This window comes from Bos mutus, chromosome 14, assembly GCF_027580195.1.
Source record: "Bos mutus isolate GX-2022 chromosome 14, NWIPB_WYAK_1.1, whole genome shotgun sequence".
Taxonomy (NCBI): Eukaryota; Metazoa; Chordata; class Mammalia; order Artiodactyla; family Bovidae; genus Bos; species Bos mutus.
In genome coordinates this window covers 36,186,600-36,207,827 of record NC_091630.1, presented here as the reverse complement: position 1 = coordinate 36,207,827, position 21,228 = coordinate 36,186,600, and the positions used below count along the sequence as shown (strand labels likewise).

Here is a 21,228-nt window from a genome sequence, read left to right as displayed (position 1 = left end):
AACATACAAAGATTTAACCTTTAATTTACTGTGTGGAGGCTGTCTGTGCCTTCTTAGAGAGCTGAAGAATAGTGCACAGGCCACATTTTCCCTCTGTTTGAAAAGCACTATAATTTCTTACCTTTATATTAATACTTTGGCTGGGAATTAGCATTATTTTCATTTCCTCCTTTGAACATCATCAGCACCTGAATATATTCAACCAAAAACCTAGATTATCTAAAACAGTCATCTTATCCTAGGATTAAACCACAATGGAAAAGAATATGTATAACTAAAGTCACTTTGCTATATAGCAAAACTGACACAAGGCTGTAAATCAATTATACTTCAGTAAAAAAAAAAAAAATAAATTTTTTAAAAATTAAAAGAGAAAAGTCTTTTTTATCCAAGACTGGTTTAAAAAATCAACATACAGTCCCCATCAGTATGGTAAATTACTTACAGTGATCATGGTGCAAATGTCCAATAACCCTTCTCTTCCTCAACACAGGGAAGCGGTCTTTAATTTACTGCTAATCATTCCGGATGCAGCCAAGTAAGTGACTGGGCTTGGCAGTGGGCTGTGTTCTCAGGTAGAAATGAGAGAGGACTTCTTGGTCTTGGAAGGTTTTGTGCAGCTTCTTGCCAGGAAGTGAGGCAATGGGTTGGCTGACCTCAGAGTCCTGTTCACTCTGGTACTGGTGATTCTCAGTTACCTTTAGGAAATCAGGACCTGGGTTAGAGGTTACCTGAGAAGATAGGTTTGCACTACACATTAGGTTGTAAAAATACAAAGAGCCAGTTCAGACAAGTCGTCAGCCACCCTTGGTCTCGTTAGCTGATAATCTAGAATAGGTCCCACAGAATGGAATCTCAGAGCCTGGACTCAGTTGAAATCCTGAAGGCAGGGCTGCCTGAATCCCTTTCCACTGCCAGTGGGTGGGATGTGGGGGCTGTTGCTCTTGTTCAGTTGCTTACTCATGTCCGACTCTTTGCGACCCCATGAACTGCAATACACCTGGCTTCCTGTCCTTCACCATCTCCTGGAGTTTGCTCAAAATCATGTCCATTGAGTCAGTGATGCTATCCAACTATCTCATCCTCTGTCATCCCCTTCCTCTCCTGCCTTCAATCTTTCCAAGAATCAGGGTCTTTTCCAATGAATCAGCTCTTTGCATCAGGTGGCCAAAGTTTTGGAGCTTTGGCTACAGCATCGGTCCTTCCAGTGAATATTCAGGGTTGATTTCTTTTAGGATTGATTGGTTTGATCTCCTTAGTGTCCAAGGGACCCTCAAGGGCTTTTTCAACACTACATGGGGGAAGAAAGGGTAAAAGTCAGCTATTGAAAGTGGCAATTTATGTGTCAGACATGACCCATCTACATGCTTTGTTTGGATTATAATATGAGGTGGGGGCAAATTTTAAATTAGGAGTTTTCATGAAACTTCTGATTTTCCATTCTTAGCTTAAAAATAGAAGTAGCAACACACAGCCTGTATTCTAGCATAACAAAAATGTATCAGAATTGCACATTTTATGGGGGGGGAGCCAGACTGACCTGTCCACTGTCATCCACCTAGTCCCAGTCATCCCGTGGAGGGTTCCTCTTCACACAGTTATGTTATCCTGACAACATTTGAGTCCATAACCTCTGGTGTAATTGGATAAGGAGGAGAACCCAGGTGCATCTAACATACAGAAGTATGCAGTTGGTCTTAAGGCATATTCCACATAATTTGTAAGGTATCATAATTAAAATACCAAAATTTGCCAATAATTAACTTTTTGGAAATAAGTTACCATAGGTTCTGATTATTCTTCCTCACCTACCTCCTGATGGGCTTTCTTGAAATGGTGATAAGCAGGCCAGGACGCAGCTCAACCGAGAATCGAGAATCGAGAATCGCAGATAAGCTTGACTCTGAAAGTCAAGATTCTCTTGGAGTACATGTGGTACATGAGCTCAGCTTGCTCCCTACCCTCTCCCCCTCGACATTGACTTTTATCAATGAGAAACCCAGGAATATCTGACTTCAGGCAGGGCTGTATTCAGGAAATCAAATAATGTTATCTTATCTACCTCCCTCTCTTCCTCTGCTCTCACCACCCCCCTTTCTTCTTCTCAGCTCTTCTCTCTCTGTTGGCTTAGTTCTCCAGCAAATTCTCTCCATATGGTGGCAGAGACAGCCACTGACAGCAAGTCTAAGCTTATTTTGCCCCTTGGGACATAATCTAAGAAAGACAGAGAGCATCCCTCTTTAGAAATCATAATCATTCTAGTAAATGTTATTGGCCCTGTCTGGGTCACACACCCAGCATTAATTTAAGAAATTTGTTCAGTGCCTCCATTGAGTCAGGCTCTAGCTAGGTGATTTAAACTTTCTTTCATAATGGGAGGTGGGAAGGGATCAGAAAATAAAAGGTAAACATAACAAGAAAATGATGCAGTACTTGAAAAGTCCTGCAGGGACTTTTTAACTTAGTGGAAGCCCTACCAGGGCTTCCCAGGTGGCACTAGGGGTAAAGAACCTGTCTGCCAAGGCAGAGGACATAAGAGATGCGGGTTCGATCCCTGGCTCAGAAAAATCCCCTGGAGGAGGGCATGGGAACCCACTCCAGTATTCTTACCTGGAGAGTCCCATGGACAGAGGAGCCTGGCGGGCTACTGTCCATAGGGTCACAAAGAGTCAGACACAGCAGAAGGGACTTGGCATGCACACAAAAGCCCGACCAGGTGAGGAGGAACAGCCCTCCCTACCAAAAGCAAAAGATGAGACGTGTTCAATCCCTGGTACTAACGTAGACCTATGAAGAAGGAGGGATGAAGCTGTTTCACGACTCCCCGCAAAGACCCCTCATTCCCCTGTCACTCTCCACGGCAAGGGGACTGGAAGGGTGAGCTCAGCCTAGTGCATCTTGAGGTTGTTCCCGTGTTCCCACTGCTTGCCTCTAAGTCCTCAGGCGCAGTAATCACTTCCTGACCCTCGCCTTTCCTGCCTGAAAATTGGCAGAAGTGTCAGGCTATGTAAAGAATTCCTGGGTGGCAGTTTACGGAGGTAGTTAAAGCATGGCCTCTACATATTTTTGTCTCCTAGATCTGCAGCTTAGTAAATATGTGACCTTTAGCTATGTTTAGTAGCTTTTAATTGATTATAGATAATAATAGTATCTTCAGAGAGTTGTTGAAAATGAGGTAATTCATGTAAAGCCCTTGGAACAGTGTTTAATGTTGCTATTATTGTGAGGGGGAGTGGAAGGAAGCAGGAGGAAGCATTCTCAGGCAGCCAGAGAACCACAGTGCCCAGGTAGTTCCCACATGGCATCGTCATGGTGGGTCCAGTTTGCAAAGGGCACGTGTTTGTATCTGTCATTTGATCCTCACAGTCACCTCCTGAAAGAGGGTCATTTTTAGCCCTATTGTAGAGCTGAGGCGATTAAGACTCACATGTGCTTTCCGGGGCCTTTATCTGCACCATTTAGCTCATAATCACATACTTTTGTGTTTATGCTTCTCTCCTTGTATCGTTATTCCAGAAACTGTGACTTTGGAGTCATGGTGAGATTGAGGAAACATGGGTTCAGGCTGTGGTCCTGGTGATGTGCCCTGCTCCTGTCACTCTGTTACTTTGGCCCAGCCAGGACTGGGGTAGAGCTGGGGCATCCACCTCATGTGTCACCTTTACCAGCATCAGATTTGGAGCTAGCCCCATGCACAAATGCCTGTTTGTTTGGGGAGCTGTTCAATGACCTCTATTTCTGCAAGAAAAGAGTCCCTGTCATTCAATCTTCAGGAAAAGTGGCATCCCCTGCTCACTTGTAGGTGCATCAGGACTTTCCAGCAGGGTCAGAGCTGAAGCCGCATCCTCAGCCCGCTCCTGCTTACCCTGAAATTCCCATCAGGCCTTGCAACATGCAGTCAGTCATCTTTGAAAGCTGTGCCAGGGCTTCTGCTATAGTTCTCTGAACAGAGGATAGGGGTCACCTAAACTAGAGACCAGACCAGACACGTATCTATACACAAGTCTCCTCCCATTTCCTATGTGGTTTTAGTCAAGTACTTTCTATGAGCCTCATTTCCTCATGGGAAGCACAATGAACCCTTTGCCATACTCAGAACTCTCAGAGATTCCTTCCAACTTAAAACAGACTGAATAATGGTCATTCAGAGACACAGGTCCTAAGCCCTGGAATCTATGAATATTACCTTATTAGGGAAAGGGACTCTTTGTAGATGGGATTATGTTAAGGGTCTTCCCAGGAGGAACTTTTTCCAGGATTTAAATGGGCCCTAAAGTAAATCACAGGCTTCCCTGGTGGCTCAGACTGTAAATAATCTGTCTTCAATGTGGGAGATCCAGGTTCGATTCCTGGGTCAGAAAGATCCCCCGGAGAAGGGAATGGCAACCCACTCCAGTATTCTTGCCTGGAAAATGCCATGGACAGAGGAGCCTGGCAGGCTACAGTCCATGGGGTCACAAACAGCTGGACATGACTGAACGACTAATACACACATACAAAGCAGATCACAGGCCTCCTTATAAGAGAGGGGCAAGATGAGATTATACACACAGAAGAGGAAAAGGTAATGTGAAGATAGAGGCAGAGATTAGAACAATGTGGCCAGAGGCAAAGGGACCATGACTGCCAGCAGAAGCTAGAAGCGTCAAAGGAATCCTCCCCTACAGCCTCCAGAAGGGGTTGTGGTCCCGCTACCATCTTGATTTCAGCCCAGTGACACCAAAGCTGAACTCTGGCCTCTAAACTATGAGGAGTGAATTTCTGTGGTTTGGAGCCCTGTGTTTGTAATGTGTTAGGGCACCCGTGGGAAACTGGGACACCACTCCCCAAGTCTATCGTCACCTTCCCGTTCCTGCGCAGCAAAGCTTGTGGTCTCACTGGGTGCTTTTTCAAAAGCAGAAAAAGGCATTTGTCTTTTGTGAAGCCTATAGGAGGGCTTCCCTGGTGGCTCAGATAGTAAAGAATCTGCCTGCAATGCAGGACACCCAGGTTCGATCCCTGGGTTGGGAAGATGCCCTGGAGAGGGGAATGGCAACCCACTCCAGTATTCTTGCCTGGAGAATTCCATGGACAGAGGAGCCTGGTGGGATACAGTCCACTGGGTCACAAAGAGTCAGACATGACTGAGCCACTAACACTTTCATGTTCAAGCCTGTAGGAAGGTGAAGTGGTCATTTATTCCCAAGTTCTCTATGCCTTTCAACTTGGCAGGTGTTTCTGTGTTCGACCCCAATAAAATGCCCTCTATTACATTCAATTTCTCATTGTTGATGTCCAACAATGACTCTTGCAGCAGAAAAGGCACTTAATTTAACAACCTTGAGATCATCAGTATGTGAGTAAAGAAGACGACATGCATTTAGTGACTCTGAGGACATCATTCGATAAATATACCTCGATCGTTCTGTGTACCAGCACATGGGCAACATTGGGGCACGTGTGACGGTGGAGAGCCTGACAGGAAAGATTCTTATTCTTATGGAGCTGGCATTGTATTAGCCCTCACACATTACAGCTTCTGTGTAATGCTTAAGCTTCAGTTGGGGCAAAATTCTGATTTTCCAAGATTGCTAGCAGAGCATCAGATCCACGTTTCTGCTGGGTGAACTTCCTCTCAGAATATTCCCAGGCTGGAACTTCTGTAAGGGGTTCTAGGAAACAGTTTTAGCACCCAAGACCACTGTTAGGGTTCAGCAGTACAGACCTTGGTTCATAAGAGGTCCCTCTGATTTCTCTAAATTCCATTAGAAGTGTGTGAGCTTACCTGACCCCAGCCACCTTAGAGCTTTGGAATTGAGGAGAGTATTGAACGAATGAAAACATTGTGGGCAGGAAAGAATATTTTAACTGTCCTCCTTTGTTTAATTCCATACTTTTCATCACTTCTCTAAATCCCAAGTGCTCTCAAAAAAATAAAATAATAATAATAGCACTAGTACTACCATGATTTCCTCCCTTTAGGACATCCTGTCTGGGGGCAGTGACTCAACTTCCTGCCCTGAAATGCAGCCCCAAGCCATTGGTGATTCAGGTTGAAGCCTGAGTTTATCTCTGATGTCTGCTGTTCTTTCACACCCCACTTGTAGATATCGTGATTCAAAATTCTACTTCTTTTTAAAATTAATTTTTAAATCATTTTCAAAAGTCTTTGTTGAATTTGTTACACTATTGCTTCTGTCTTACATTTTGATGTTTTTGGCTACGAGGCTTGGGAGATCTTAGCTCCCCAACCAGGGACTGAACCCGCACCCCTTGCATTGGGAGGTGAAGTCTTAACCGCTGGGCCACCAAGGAAGTCCCTAGAATTCTCCTACTTCTTACTATATCCTTACCTCCACCCTAGAGTGAGGCATCCCTGCTCCCTGTTCTGACTGCCCTGGGGGTGTGCCGGCTCTTGCCATTGCTCCTCACTTACTCCCCACTCCCAGTTCATTCCCCACGTAGTAACCCAAGGGAGTCTTTGCATGTATGAGATTATGCCCAGTTTATCCCTTACTCAAACTGTCCCCATTGAGTATAAAATCAGGAGACCTCACCAAAGCCTGGAAGGCCCTGTGTGATCTGGCCCCTGCCTTCCCTTGGACCTCGTTTCCTAGGTTCACTTCTCTTGCCTTCTCTGCCCTAGTGACACCAACCTTCCTGACATTCCTCTATTTGCCTTGACACTTCTGTGTGTTCCAAGGTCACCTCTTGAGAGAGACCCCTTTCTCACCACCTTAACTGCAATAGCACCATCCTTCCAGTAGGGGGCCCTGTCTGCCCTCATACATTCGTTTATGTGTGTTTTCCTCCGGCAGGAGTGGTAAGCTTCCCTGCAGCTCCAATACCCAGAGTAGGGTCAGGCATATGATGGTGCTCAGTAAGTACTTCATAAAGGAAAGAAGTAAAAGGCACGAGAATGATCAATATGAAGGCTTTTACGCTTCTTCCAACTCCAATCTATGAGTCTGTGAAAGGCCCAACAGCCTGGATCACCAAAATGCCATTTGGCACCAGTTGGAGTATCAGAAAATTTAGGTGATGCTTCCTTTTTGAAATTGGGTTGACTTTTCTCTCCCTCGCCCCCTTTAAAAATAATATTTATTTATTTATTTGGATGTGACAGATCTTTGTTGTGGCATATGACGTCTAGTTCCCTGCCTGACCTAGGATCAAACCCAGGCCCCATGCATTGAGAATGAAGAGTCTTAGCCACTGGACCACCAAGGAGGTCCTCAGAAGACTTCTCTCTCCTTGATCTCTCCCTGTGTAGGCGTCTGACCGCAGAGCCATGTGGTCAGTCAAGACACTCTGTGAGAAACGGCAGGCGTATAAAGGTCCTAATAGCACTCCTCTGATTTCTGACTGTAATAGCAGCCTCCTCGTTCATCTAGATGCTGTTTAGTCGCTAGGTCATGTCCGACTCTTTGAGACTCCATAGACTATAGCCCTCCAAGATCCTCTGTTCGTGGGATTTCCTAGGCCAGAATACTGGAGTGGGTCGCCACTTCCTTCTCCAGGGGATTTTCCTGACCCAGGGATCAAACCTGCATCTCCTGCTTGGCAGGCAGATTCTTTACCACTGAGCCACCAGGGAAACCCATCTACATGGTTACTGGACTCTTTAAAAAATCTTGGCTTTATCCAGTGGTCTTAATCTGATTTACTTACTCTTATTACTTACTCCCTAAGTACAGGTTAAATATATCCTACTCACTGATAGCTCCCTGATACCCAGACTAGTTTAGCTCACCCAGTCTGGGCTCTCATATTTGCCCTTTCTTAACATTGACACACCTATAAACATTGATCGTTATCTGCCTTGCATATCAATATGAAAGCTCCAGGAGTGACCCTGACTGTCTTGTTCCTCATTATCCCCAGAGTGAATAGCAAAGTCACAAGGACACAGTCAGTGCTCAAAAAATGTTTGTTAAATTAACAGTTGGATTTTTATGATAAGCAACAAAAAGTGACAATATAAATTGCCAAAAAACGAGATATAATTGATGATTGTTGACTCCTTATCACTCCCATGACTCACTCTTGTTTAGACACTCTGTTCTGTGATCAGCAGGAGGTGTTTGGTGAGGAGGCTGCCCAGGTATTTGCTCCTATAAAATATCTAATGCTTGTCAAGAGTTTTTGGAACCACAGGCTTGAATGGTTCCGTAAAAACCATCCAGGGATGGCAGCAAATCAGATTTTGTTCCTGAATTCCTTGGTGTACATATCATGAACTTTTCCAGAAGATATTTTATCAGGAAATTCTCTTATATAATTTCCCTTAGTCTCTCTACTGTAGTCTAAGACTTTTATTTTCTTACCAAGGAAGATAAAGCACAACTAAAGTATAGTAGTAAGAATTAGGAAAAACTCTCATGCTTTAAATATTCTTCAGCTTTTCTCAATTTTCCTTTCTATCATTGGAAACAATGGGGTTCAGGATTGGGAACACATGTACACCCGTGGCGGATTCATGTTGATGTATGGCAAAACCAATACAATATTGTAAAGTAATTAGCCTCCAATTAAAAAAAAAAATAACAACAGCAAGAACACTTATGGTCTCAGGGTTTGATAGAACAACTTGAACAGCCAAGCATGTAAGAGGTGAAATGTTGATAGGTATAATTGTTCGTACCACATAGTGTGAAATGCACAGACTATTATACAAGTTTCGTAACTTACCCATTCAGAACTGATGAGACAACATTCTGATTGGGCTTCTGTATCCACACTGTGATATGTCAGATGCTTTAATGGAAATGTTGAAGTTGGAGGTTCTTAGATGGGAGCATCTTTGTTTCTTTGCTTGTAAAGAAACTGAGCCACGCACACTAGAATAAAACCTTCCCTTTGACTTACTAGCACTAATGATGGACCAGCCAACCTCTCAGGACCAAAGTTCTCATTTGCCCTACCAACACCTCAGCAGAATGTTCCAGCTTGTGAAACCACAGCCCAAATAATGAGGAACGGAAAGCGAGATGGTATCTACAATCTGCTGGTGGAAGAGATTTGGATAATCTGAATCGTGTGTTTCGTTTTTTAACCAGCCTTTTTTTTTCTGGTTGGGGCACCCCCCTTTGCACTGGTAGCATGCGGTGTCTTAGTTTCCCAATCAGGAATCGAACCCAAGCTCCCTGTGTTGGAAAGTAGAGTCTTAACCACTGGATGACCAGGAAAGTCCCCTAGTTTGCCTTAAAAAAAAAAAAAAAAAATGCAATATTCATTGTTGAGTTGAAAGCTTGTATAAAGCACTAGATTCCTGCTATTTGGAGGCCAATTAGCCACATAAATGATACCCAAGTCCCATAATGTATTTTCTGAATGAAATTTCAAGACCAAGGTCTGATAGCAGAATATTTGAAGGCAGGGCTGTCCTAGAAGCCTGGGACTTAGACTTACCACTCCTTAGCTCTCCACCTTGGAGTACACCAGTGCCCAGAAATTAAGAAAGGAATTGGAAAGGAAATCTAAAGCCATGAGTCGGCTTCTCCAAAGCACGTTGAGTTCCAGTCACAAGGCCGATTGCTACTGTAAAAAATTACTGCAGACTTAGTGACTTAAAATGACACAAATTTATTATCTTAGAGTTGTAGGGATCAGAAGTCTAAAATAGGTCTTCAGGAGCAGAAATCAAGGTGGAGCCACATTTCTTCTGGAGAGTGTGGGAAAGAATCTATTCCCTTGCCTTTTCCACTGTGTAGAAGCTCAGTTCCTTGGCTCGTGGCCACATCACTCCAGTGCCTGCTTCTGTTATCAAATCTCTCCCCTCTCTGGCTTTCCTGTCTCCCTCTTTCACTTATAAGGACCCACATGGATAATGTCAAATACTCTACCATCTCAAGATCCTTAATGAAATCACATTTGCAGTGTCCCTTTGGTCCTATAAAGTGACAAACTCACAGGTCCCAGAGATGAGGACGTGGACATCTTTGGCCAAAGGGCATCATTCTGCCTATTGCAGAAGACAGACACGATTACTTGAGAGTGTGTGTGTGTCTGTGCGTGTCCCTTGCCTCCTTTCTCATGGCTGCCATGACCTGCCCGCTCTTGCTAAGCTTCCTCAGGTTCCTCTTCCCCACCTCTCCTTCCTCTTCCTCGTACAGATTTTATTGAGGCTTCAGACCACCACCCACCTCCACAACCTCCTGCACTCACTTCCTTGCCAGGCACCCGTCCGGAGCCAAATCAGTACTGGTGTGGTTCTCATCAGTTCTCCCCATCAAATGTGTCTCTTCCCCCACTTCTACCTGGCACGTGATGGAAGCACAGTTCATGCGTGGACCCTTGGTGGGTGGGAAAGTTCCTGTGATTACTTCTGGCCAAAGGTTTGTCAGTAACTCTAGGCTGAGCATTTCATTGTTGCTCTGAGACCTTCCAGCACATCTCTTTCCCCTCTGATACAGTGATCAGCAGTTTTGAAAATAGATGGACTTGCAGTTGACATGAGAATAGGCAGGAAATAAACGTCATTGTAGCCACTGATATTTTGGGCCTACTTGTTACTGCAGCATGGAACCTAACCTACTCTGATGCATTTAGCAAAGATTAAAGGAAGGTAAGGGAGAAGGCAATGGCACCCCACTCCAGTACTCTTGCCTGGAAAATCCTATGGATGGAGGAGCCTAGTAGGCTGCAGCCCATGGGGTCGCTAAGAGTCAGACACGACTGAGCGACTTCACTTTCACTTTTCACTTTCATGCATTGGAGAGGAAATGGCAACCCACTCCAGTGTTCTTGCCTGGAGAATCCCAAGGACGGGGGAGCCTGGTGGGCTGCCGTCTATGGGGTCGCACAGAGTCGGACATGACTGAAGTGACTTAGCAGCAGCAGCAGCAGCAAAGGAAGGTAAAGAGAGGCATGAACAGCACAGGTTGCTCCTAACTGTTTCTCCCCATTCACCTGTCTCTACCCAAAAGACACTTAGGTTTCACTGTTCCTCAGAAAAAAAATGCCCATTAACCCCACCTTTGGGCTGTTAGATTTCTTTTTCAAAGAGGTAGAGAATTCAGTTCCTGAAGTGTACCAAAGACTTATCTTTAATCACTAGTGGACTGTGTCTGTTCGTCATCAGTTAAAGTGGAAAAAGACCTGCAAGTCTGGTGCCTTGGGGTATTGAGTACAGGGGGGTGCTGCGGCATTTAGCAATAATCATTCCCTTTATTTCTTACACTAAACTCTCCAAAGGGAAGTGTGCTTATTCCAGGGCAGGCAGAGTGTGGAGAGAGTTGGAGAATTTGATAGAAATCACAGTAGCAAGGGAAGCATGCAGGACCCTACCCCACACCAGGAAAAGAAAGGTATTGAAAGGAATCTATGCCAGGCTGCCCTGGTGGCTCAGATGGTTAAGAGTCCACCTGCAACGCGGAAGACCTGGGTTTGATCCCTGGGTTGGGAAGATCCCCTGGAGAAGAGAATGGCTACCTACTCCAGTATTCTTGCCTGGAGAATTCCATGGACAGAGGAGCCGGTGGGCTACAGGCCATGGGGTCTCAAAGAGTCAGACATGAATGAGTAACTTACTCTAACCAACACTATTCCAAGCTACCCAGGGCCCAGGGTGTCTTTTCTGAGGGCACTCACACCCGAGGCTCCTTGTTTTGTAGTGTTTTCGATGCCCACGCTCAGCCCTGCTGGAGCCTGGCCTTAGACCGGTGATTGAGCTAAGGCATAGCTCCCACCAGGCTTCCCTGGCGGCTCAGTGGTAAAAATTCCACCTGCCAATACTAGAGATGCAAGTTCGATCCCTGGGTCGGAAAGATCCCCTGGAGAAGGAAATGGCAAGCCACTCTGATATTGGGGAAATGTCATGGACAGAGGAGCCTGGCGAGCTTCAGTCCATGGGGTCGAGAAAGAGCTGGACACGACTTAGTGACTAAAACAACAGTAGCATAGGTCCCACCAGCCAAAGATGGAACTCCAGCCCAGCACCAGGGGTGTAGCATGGGAGGCAGATGCTTGCCTATGGAACCTGGAACATTAAATGCATGTTTCACAGAAACGTTGTAACCTGGTTAATCATTGCTGGAGTTTCCCTATAACCACAGTTATAGCATCTAACTCTTCAGGCTGTTCATCAGTGGCACGGGTTCCTATAGGCAAGCCTCAGAACCCATCACCCAACAGAGAGCATTGTTTCTATGGAAACCTGAAATCCGTGACCCAAATACCCAGGTTAAAATGTTGCTGTTCTATTTAACTCAACGCATGGGTCAGTCGGGGATTGCCAATACTAGATGAAAATTGAAGTGCTTTTTTAAATTTGTGGATTTTTTTTCCATCCTGCCTATCCATTCCTGTCAGCGGGCACAAAGGAGGACCCTCTATTCTAAAGTGTCTGTGTTTAGATGGAGACTTCTGTTAGGGCAAGGTCAGCCCAGAGGAAGACGGAAATCCTTTTCCAGTGTTGTTCATTTGCTTTTCCTTTCATTTCTTAAAACCCTGCAGGGCGAGCCCTGCTGAGACTTACAGACAAAAAGCTTGAGCGAATGGGGATCGCCCAGGAGAACCTCCGGCAGCTCATCTTGCAACAGGTGCTCCAGCTGAAGGTGCGAGAAGAAGTCAGAAACCTGCAGTTACTCACGCAAGGTACCCTGCTGCTGCCTAGCGGGTGGATGCGAGGGGAGGCGGGAGGAAAGAAACCCTTACCATCATGACAGAGGGGAGCCGGGGAAAAACTGGATTGTTTTGTTTTGGGGTTTGGTTTTTTGTGGGTTTTTTTTGCAGAATTTCTTTCATCTTTTTAAAAAAACATATATAGATTTAAAGGTCACTTCCCTCCTAAAATTTCTCTTTTTCATAGCTCCCTAGGGGGAAGGAGGTACAGATGAGTAATGAATAAACAAACAATTATCTGAGCTAATTTCAAGGTCATCCATCACATCCAGCTATAGAGGTTGTGCACTGCATAAGCCCCAAAGAGTACCAGTAACATAGATCAGGATACCGTTGCACACCCTAGAGTTGTACAGTGTGCAGCTTGCACAGCGGTACAGGGCAGCCCCGCCATTTTAGTCTAACTACCCATTCTTCAGGGGACTTGGGATTTGAGTGACACTGTAGCTCATATGGCCATGATATAAGTGGCATTTTTATTGTGTTTTGTTTTACTTCACTTTTCACTACTAATGGGAGAGAAACATTTTAGAGGTATGTCTCTGTCCGTGTGTGTGTGTGTGTGTGTGTGTGTGTGTGTGTACATGTGGGGGCTTCCCAGGTGGCTCGGTGGTAAAGAATCTGCCTGCCAACTCAGGAGATGTAGTTTCCATCCCTGGGTCGGGAAGATCCCCTGGAGAAGGAAATGGCAAAACTACTCCAGTATTCTTGCCATGGAAAATCCCATGGACAGAGGAGCCTGACAGGCTACAGTCCATGGGGGTCCCAAAAGACTCAGACATGAGTTAGCGACTAAAAACAATAACACATACATATGTACATACATATGTATGTATACACACACTTTCTAGGAATTTTGCAAACCCTATTTATCATCTTGAAAAACAAATAGAATAAAATTTTAAATAGACTGTGGAGAATTTAAAACTGGAATATTGCAACCATATAGTTCTAAAGAAGAATCATTAATAATTTCAATTTGTTGAAAGCATTTAAAAGCCCTATAACTGGAAGTGACAGAATAAAGTTGAATCTTGAAGAAAACTTTAAGGCGCACTATATGTAAGTTATATGTCTAGGTAAGATCTGGTTGCTATCAACCACTGTCAGCTATAACCCTGTTTTATTTTAATGCTTATTATACACCATTTTGGATGAAAGGATGATAAAATATGTATTTTTGAGAGCCTTGGGTATTTTTCAATCTGTAGAATATTGTAATTGCATGCATACTGATATTGAAGAAATCTGGGTCAGCCAAGTTTCATGTTATTGCATTTAGATCAACCCAGTAATAGTCTGTTTGCCTAGAGGAAGTAAAGTACTGCCTGAAAGATGACTGTTCTAGAAGGACAGATACAGACTTCAAGTGATATGGAAATACACTGTTTATTTGGTATACATTATCCACTTTGGTCTCCAGAGACTTTCGATGGTAAATTTACAGTTAACAGGTACACTCAGTGACTTACATGTGAATCCAACTTAGTGATATACTTTTAAGTTTCTCTCAAGAAGTACAGAGAGATTCCAAGATTTATCACAGGAATGTCCGTTGCAGTGCCAGGTATAAAACTGAGAAATTAAAACAACCTAGAAGTTCAGCAATATGGGGAGAATCAGATAATTCTATGTAAACTGAGAAGATCCAATAAAACGGAGTCATTGGAATTATGTCTTCAAGGAATATATGACAACATGGGAAAGTACTCAAAGTAATAGGAAGAAGGGGGAAAGGTCACATATAAAATTTCATTTATAATATGAGCCCCATTTTGTAAAGACATATTTTTATATGCAATAGGAAAAGAGTTGAAAATGGTTTAGCCAGTATTTTGATAATGGTTTTCCATGGGGAGTGACACTGTGGGTGATTGTGTTTTCTATTTTTCTAAATTTTTCCAATCTTCGAGACTAAACCCGTATTACATTTGTAGTAAGAAAACACACGCACACCATTTCAGCTCCAGTCACAGTGCCGCCCTGCCCGGTTCTGTTCGGCATCTGGCGTTTCCTCCGCTCTGCTGTTCTCCTCCCGGGGTGAGACACAGAATGAGACCTGAACTCATCACGTGTACCTTTGGACTTTTCTTTTTTTTTTTTTTGCCTCTGCTACTGACAGTCTGCCATGTGTTTGCTTTGCAAAATCATTTTCTACAGCTTTCATTGCCCTAGATGCATAATGTATAAGATTTTTCCTGAGATAGTACTCAACTCTATTAAGCTAAATATGCGTTTGTGTTCTGGGAAGGTAATGCGGAGTTCAGCCTTTTCGATTCAGTTGTTGTCGTCTTTCACTTTGAAAAGCGGTGCCTTTAGAATCCTCTTATTCCATTCCCTTTAGAAAAAGAGGTCATGTTCTCTAGCTCTTGGAAATTTTGTCTGCCCTCCTATTACTTTTTTTTTATTGCTTGTCCTTTCCATGTTAATGTTCAAACTCATTTTATGTCGGATGGCCTTTGAAAATCCATACCTTATTGAAAGGATGATTTCTTTAAAAAAAAGAAAAGGGAAACAGAAATTGACAAGTCATTTTATGATTCATAATAGAAGTTCTAAAATCAGCTAGGGTTGCCTTAAAACATTTTAGGTTCGCTGTAATAAGAATTGTAACTCCATTCCACCCAGGTGAACTGAGTGACTTAACTTGTATATCATCTAAAAATGTACCAGGCAAGTGATAATGTGATTCAGTATTGAATATTTGATCCCTCATCTCTGAAAATATTCATCACTGGAAATAATATGCTAGATAGGTATAAACAGATGTCTTAGAACATGCCTTCATTTTGGCAAATCCCTACACTTTCCCTTGAAAGAGTATAACTCACCTCTCCAGTCTCTAGAGACACACTTTCTTTCTCAGCTCACATGGGACTATGATTCTAGTGTAATGCAATTCATTTTTGTGTTTAAGAAATATTTTCCTACTAACACATTTAAATGAGGATTGTTGCCTTCAAAGGAGCCAATTTGTGAGGTTTGGGACTTAATTCACAAATGATTAAGTTTCTTATGTGTTTCCTTCATGCTTTGGAAGGCAATTTCAAAACATAAGCTTTAACTGACTAGCAAAAGTTTAGGAAGAACCCGAGTGTCCACCATTAGGAGGCCAGATAAATAAGTTGCGGTACATCTGGGTGATGTTGTGTACTCGGAAGTTATAAACACGAGATTGAGGACTAATGATATGGAAGGATCTGGAGATGCTGAATGAAGTAGAAAAAGCAAGGCACAGAACAAGGTGGAGAGGATGCTGTATTTGCGAATGAAAGAGGGAGAAATATGCATACGTGCTTTGTGTACAGAAGGAAATGGTACACAACAAGCTAATACGGACTCTTGCCTGTGGGACGGGGAAGAAGGGAGATACAGGACTTATGCTTTTTAAGTCATTTTGTGTCTTGAAATATGTTCATATTAACTGTTTAAAGAATAAAATATTTAAGAAGAAACAAGGAGAAACCGTGAATTGTAGCATCACACAGGCCTGAATTTTAAATCTTGGCCCAACACTTACTGATGTGTTATTTCATGGAAGTTACTTTGTCTGTGTTCCAATTTCCTGATCTCTTAAAAGTGAGATCAGTAAATCTACTCACCTCATAGGGTGTTATGAGAATTAAATGAGCTCAAATACATATGTCACTCAGTGCAGTGTGGCAGGAAGTACAGCACGTAGTTAGCGGTCAGTAATAGAAGCCACAGAATTAAATCAGCCTCCTGAATTTATATCAAAGCTTTATTTTTATACTATCCTTTATTGAGATATAAATTCACAGAATATACAGTTTAACTCCTTAAAGTATAAATTCAATGATTTTTCAGTATAGTCACAGAGTTGTGCACCCATCACCACAATTAATTTTGAAACATTTTCATCACCCCAGAAAGAAACCCAATACCCACTAACAGTCATTCCCCATTTCTTCCCAACGCTCCCCAACCACCAGCTTTCAAAAACCATTAATCTGCTTTCTCTTTGCCTATTCTGCTGCTACTGCTGCTAAGTTGCTTCAGTCGTGTCCGACTCTGTGCGACCCCATAGACAGCAGCCCACTAGGTTCCTCTGTCCCTGGGATTCTCCAGGCAAGAATACTGGAGTGGGTTGCCATTTCCTTCTCCAATGCATGAAAGTGAAAAGTGAAAGTGAAGTTGCTCAGTCGTGCCCGATTCTTAGCGACCCCGTGGACTGGAGCCTATGAGGCTCCTCCGTCCATGGGATTTTCCAGGCAAGAGTACTGGAGTGGGGTGCCATTGCCTTCTCCGTGCATATTCTAGACCTTGCCTATGAATGGAATAATTCAATACATGGTCTTTTGCAATTGGCTACTTTCACTTAGAATAATGTTCTTAAGGTTCACTCATGTTGTAAGCATGTGTCAATATTTCATTTTTTTAATTGCCAAATTGTATTTCATCATATGAATGTACCACATTTGATTTATTCATTCATCAGTTGGATACTTGGATTGTTTATGAATCTTGGATATTTTCTATAATATTGTTTTGAACATTCTTGTACAACATTTTGTATGGACCTGTTTTCATTTCTCTTGGGTATATACCTGGGCATGGAATTTTAGAGTTATGAGGTAACTCCATGTGTAACCATTACAGGACCTGCCAGACTGTTTTCCAGAGCAAGCTGTACCCTTTTATATTCCCACAAGCAGTCTATGAGGGTCTCGGTTTCTCCACATAGTTGCCAACACTTGTTATTGTATGTCTTTTTTATTATAACCATTCTAATATGTGTAAAGTGGAATGTCACTGTGATATTGATTTGTATTTCCCTGACGACTAATGATATTGAACACCTTTTCAAGTGCTTACTGGCCATTTGTGTATCTTCTCTGGGTAAACATCTATTATAGATCCTTTACTTATTTTATAATTGGATTATTTGTGTTTTTCCAAGCTCTATCTTGGACCCCCCATGTTTCTCCATGCTTGATTACCCACTTTATTTACAAGATCTAAAGGTAAATATTGGGCTGCCATTTCTAAAGAGGAACCCAATTCTCCAAGGATGAAGTCTTACCCCACGAGAGGCATTCAAAAGAACCTGCCACAAACTTGGAAATCAACTCCAAAATGAAACAAATGAATGGACTCTAAAGATTTCCTCTCAAGGAAACAACATCCTTTTGGATGTAGAAATTATACACAAATCAGTTACTTCAGTTTGTAATCAAACCTCCAAATTAGATACATCCATCTGAAAGCTCACTCTACCGTGTTTCTAGAGGAAGTAAACTAATAGATAATTAAGGCTAATTTTCTAACTTTTAACTGATGTTTTAAAATTTGTCTTAAACTTTTCTTCTACACCAGTCATTGTCACTTAGCCACCAGGAGCCCCATGACAGTAATATGGCCAAAATCGTCACAAATAGACCAGGAGGGCTCCAGCCTGTCACTGTAGGTTATCTGAACACAGGAGAGATGAAGTTTCTGCCCTCCTTTTTCTTGCTGTCCCTCTTCTGGATGCTGACCAAAGACAAAAACTGTAAGGTGCTTTAAAAATGTGTATGGTGGACTCATAGTAAATAGATCCATTTATGGGCTCTATCAATGAATTGTGACAAAAATTCCTGAAGCAGCTCATTATCTAAAGCCAAAACCATCCTTCAGCTAAAATGCTGGTCTCTAATTGCCCTGCCTTTATTCACCATGGCCCTGTAACTACCTGATACTTGCCAGCAACATAATCAGAGTTTGGCTCTGCTTTACTCTCGTTACTTTGGTGCCTTTGAGGTGCTTCCTTCCCTCCTGCAGCCTTTTGGTCTTCTATGGAGTGGCCACGCTGTTCATCTGGTGGTCTTGCTTGCTTCCATGTTCCTGCAGGAAACTCAGCCATGTCAGGGCACCTGCCGCTGTCTTTTGTGAAATGCAGTACAGAGCAGGAAATAACATGGTTATACTTTCCTTCTGCTTGATTCCTGAGAGACAAGGAAAAAAAGGTGCTTTATGTAATACACATAGTGGTGCAAATTATTCTGGGATCCACCAAATTAATCCATAATCAAACTTACAGGGGGCGTCCTTAGCTCTTTATTACAGGATATTTCTAGGAAGAAAAACACTTAGGGATACTAAAAGCTGTTTCTCATATAGCTGATGAGTATTAAATATTTACTATATGCAAAGCAATGTGCTAATTGTCACATCAACCCTTGACATTTACCCGAGCATAATCAGTACTGTTGTTAGCTTCAATTTACTTGCGGAGAAACTGAGGTCAGAGAATATAAATAATAGGTGCAGTTTTGGACAGCTAGTAAAAAGCCTAGCACAGGTCTGTCTGACTTCACAGCGAACTGTATCCATTACACTGTATCACCTCTGATCTGTCTAGTGAGTTATTCCTATTTCACAGCAATGATATGAGGATTGCATGAGATTTTATGTGAAAACTATATAGCACAGTTCATGGCATAGTCTATGAAACTGGGCTGGCAGACTTCTTCTGGGAAGAGCTAGATAGTAAGTATTTTAGTCTTTACGGGCCATAGAATGTCTGTTGTAAACCCCCCGCCCCCACCCATCATGGGAGAGCCACCACAGACAGTCTGAAGTGAATGGGGCTTAGTAGTGCACCAATAAAACTTTATTTACAAGCACAATTTCTAGTTCATAGTTTGTGGACCCCTGCTTCACAAGGTCAAAAGTGTAAAGTTCTAACAGCATAATCAAGATTACAGTTTTATTCTTAATATCTTCCCCTTTGAGGTGTAATTGCTTCCCTCAACCCCAGGAACACTGTAGTATAGAACTGCTGCTGCAGTGCCCTTTTCAGTGTCTTTCTTGGCTACAGATACATGGATAATATAAAAATGTAACAGTAACTGTGAAGGTTGGGTAAATTTAAGCAGTAGAAAGCGATGTTCCAGCTGGAGGATAAGGCAAATGAAGACAGTAAACGCTGCCAGTCTTCAAAGGCCTTTTTAATTAGTGCCTGCAAAAAAAAAAAAAAAAAATAAGAGTATGATTGTTTACCAAGGCCAGTTATAGCTCATTAAACATTAGTGTTTCCCAAAGGGCTTTTTCCACATTGTCAAAAATATATGTGTCAAATTTTAGTTGAGAATTACATGACCAGATGGACTTGCCCGAAGCTCCATCTTATGGAACAACACAAATTAGAAACACTACTCCTAAGCCAAGAAGACTTTTCAGAACCATGTGTACAGACTGAGTATTTTAGTCCAGTCACCCCCACAACGATACTTTAGCAACTAAAGTAGGCCATCTGAATTGGAATAGGCCATCTGGTCCACCACCTTGCTTAAAGAAAGGAGTCTTTGTAGAGCACATCAGTAGAATTTTTGAGAAAATTTCCAATCTCATTTTACAGTTTTGGGCACCAAGACCCAAAGAGAGTTAGAGGATGGTCTGTGGTTACCCAGCTAGTCAGTGGCAAAACTGAAACTAGATCCCAGTTCTCTTAATTCCCAGGCTGGTATTCTTTTTTCTCATTGTTTCTAATAAGGTATGATTTACATACAGTAAAATCACCATTTTTAATGTACAGTTCTGCAAGTTTTAATAAATGCATATGGTTGTATAACAACCACCACCACAGTCAAGATATAACAGTTTTATAACTCCAGAAGATACTCTCCCTGCTACCCCCACGTTGTCAATGCTTCTCATTACCTCCAGCGTCTGGAAGCCACTGATAGGTCTTCTGTTCTTAGTTTTGCCCTTTCCAGAATGTCATATCATGGGACTCATAAAGTCTGGCTTCTTTCACTTGCTATAATACACTGAACCTTACCAAAGCTGAGGGTGTGTGTCACTTGTTCATTCACGCTCACTTTTTAGCACTGAGTTGGATGGATATACCAAAGTTATTTATCCATTGCCCAGGTGAAGGACATCTAGATTGTTTCCAATTTGGGCAAATACTAATAACGCTGGTAAGCATTCACAGTGACTTCTCTGGTAGTCCAGTGGTTAAGAGTTCACCTTCCAGTGCAGGGGGTGTGGGTTCGATCCCTGGTAGGGGGACTAAGATCCCATATGCCTTGCAGTGCAGAAAACCAAAACGTACCAGCAGAAGTTAATATGGTAACACATGCAATAAAGACTTTAAAAATGGTCCACATCAAGATTAAAATCTTTAAAAAGGATAAATAAAAGCATGCACATACAGGTTTTTGTATAAACATCAGTTTTCATTCATTAGAAAAGTACCTAGAAGTGATTGCTGGGTTGCATACAACATGTTTCCCTTGGTAAGAACTGCTAGGCCAGTATTCTTAGGATAATCAAAATAGAACAGCAATAGAGACTGACTTTAATACATATAAAATATTGGAGGTTTTCTGAAAGTCACTGCATCTCTGCAAATGTCCTCCCTAGCACTTCCTGGAGCCACTATTACTGTAAGAGGACCCTGCTTTCCTGGGAGTTTCTAATAAATTGTCTCAAGGTAGGTTTAGGTCAAATGTGTTTACAATTCACTCATTAATTCAATTTAAAAATTCTAGCATCTATATACAGGCAGTAGGGTATGGTTTTCCCCAGTTGTCCCTGAGAAAAGCTTCCTTTGCCTCTTTACTAAGGAATAAAATCTAGTAATATTTGCAGCTCCTAGAAGAGAAAATGTGAGCCACT

At 42.6% G+C, this 21,228-nt stretch overlaps 1 protein-coding gene across 5 annotated transcripts in view; it reads left to right on the top strand.

Moving 5' to 3' along the window:
• SAMD12 (sterile alpha motif domain containing 12) overlaps window positions 1-21,228 on the top strand; it is a 451,014-nt gene that overhangs the window by 245,733 nt on the left and 184,053 nt on the right. For all 5 annotated transcript variants that reach the window (XM_070382196.1, XM_070382195.1, XM_070382197.1 and 2 more), the window contains exon 4: window positions 12,436-12,576. In XM_070382196.1, coding sequence (XP_070238297.1) covers window positions 12,436-12,576 — 141 coding nt within the window. The remainder of the gene's footprint in view (window positions 1-12,435; window positions 12,577-21,228) is intronic.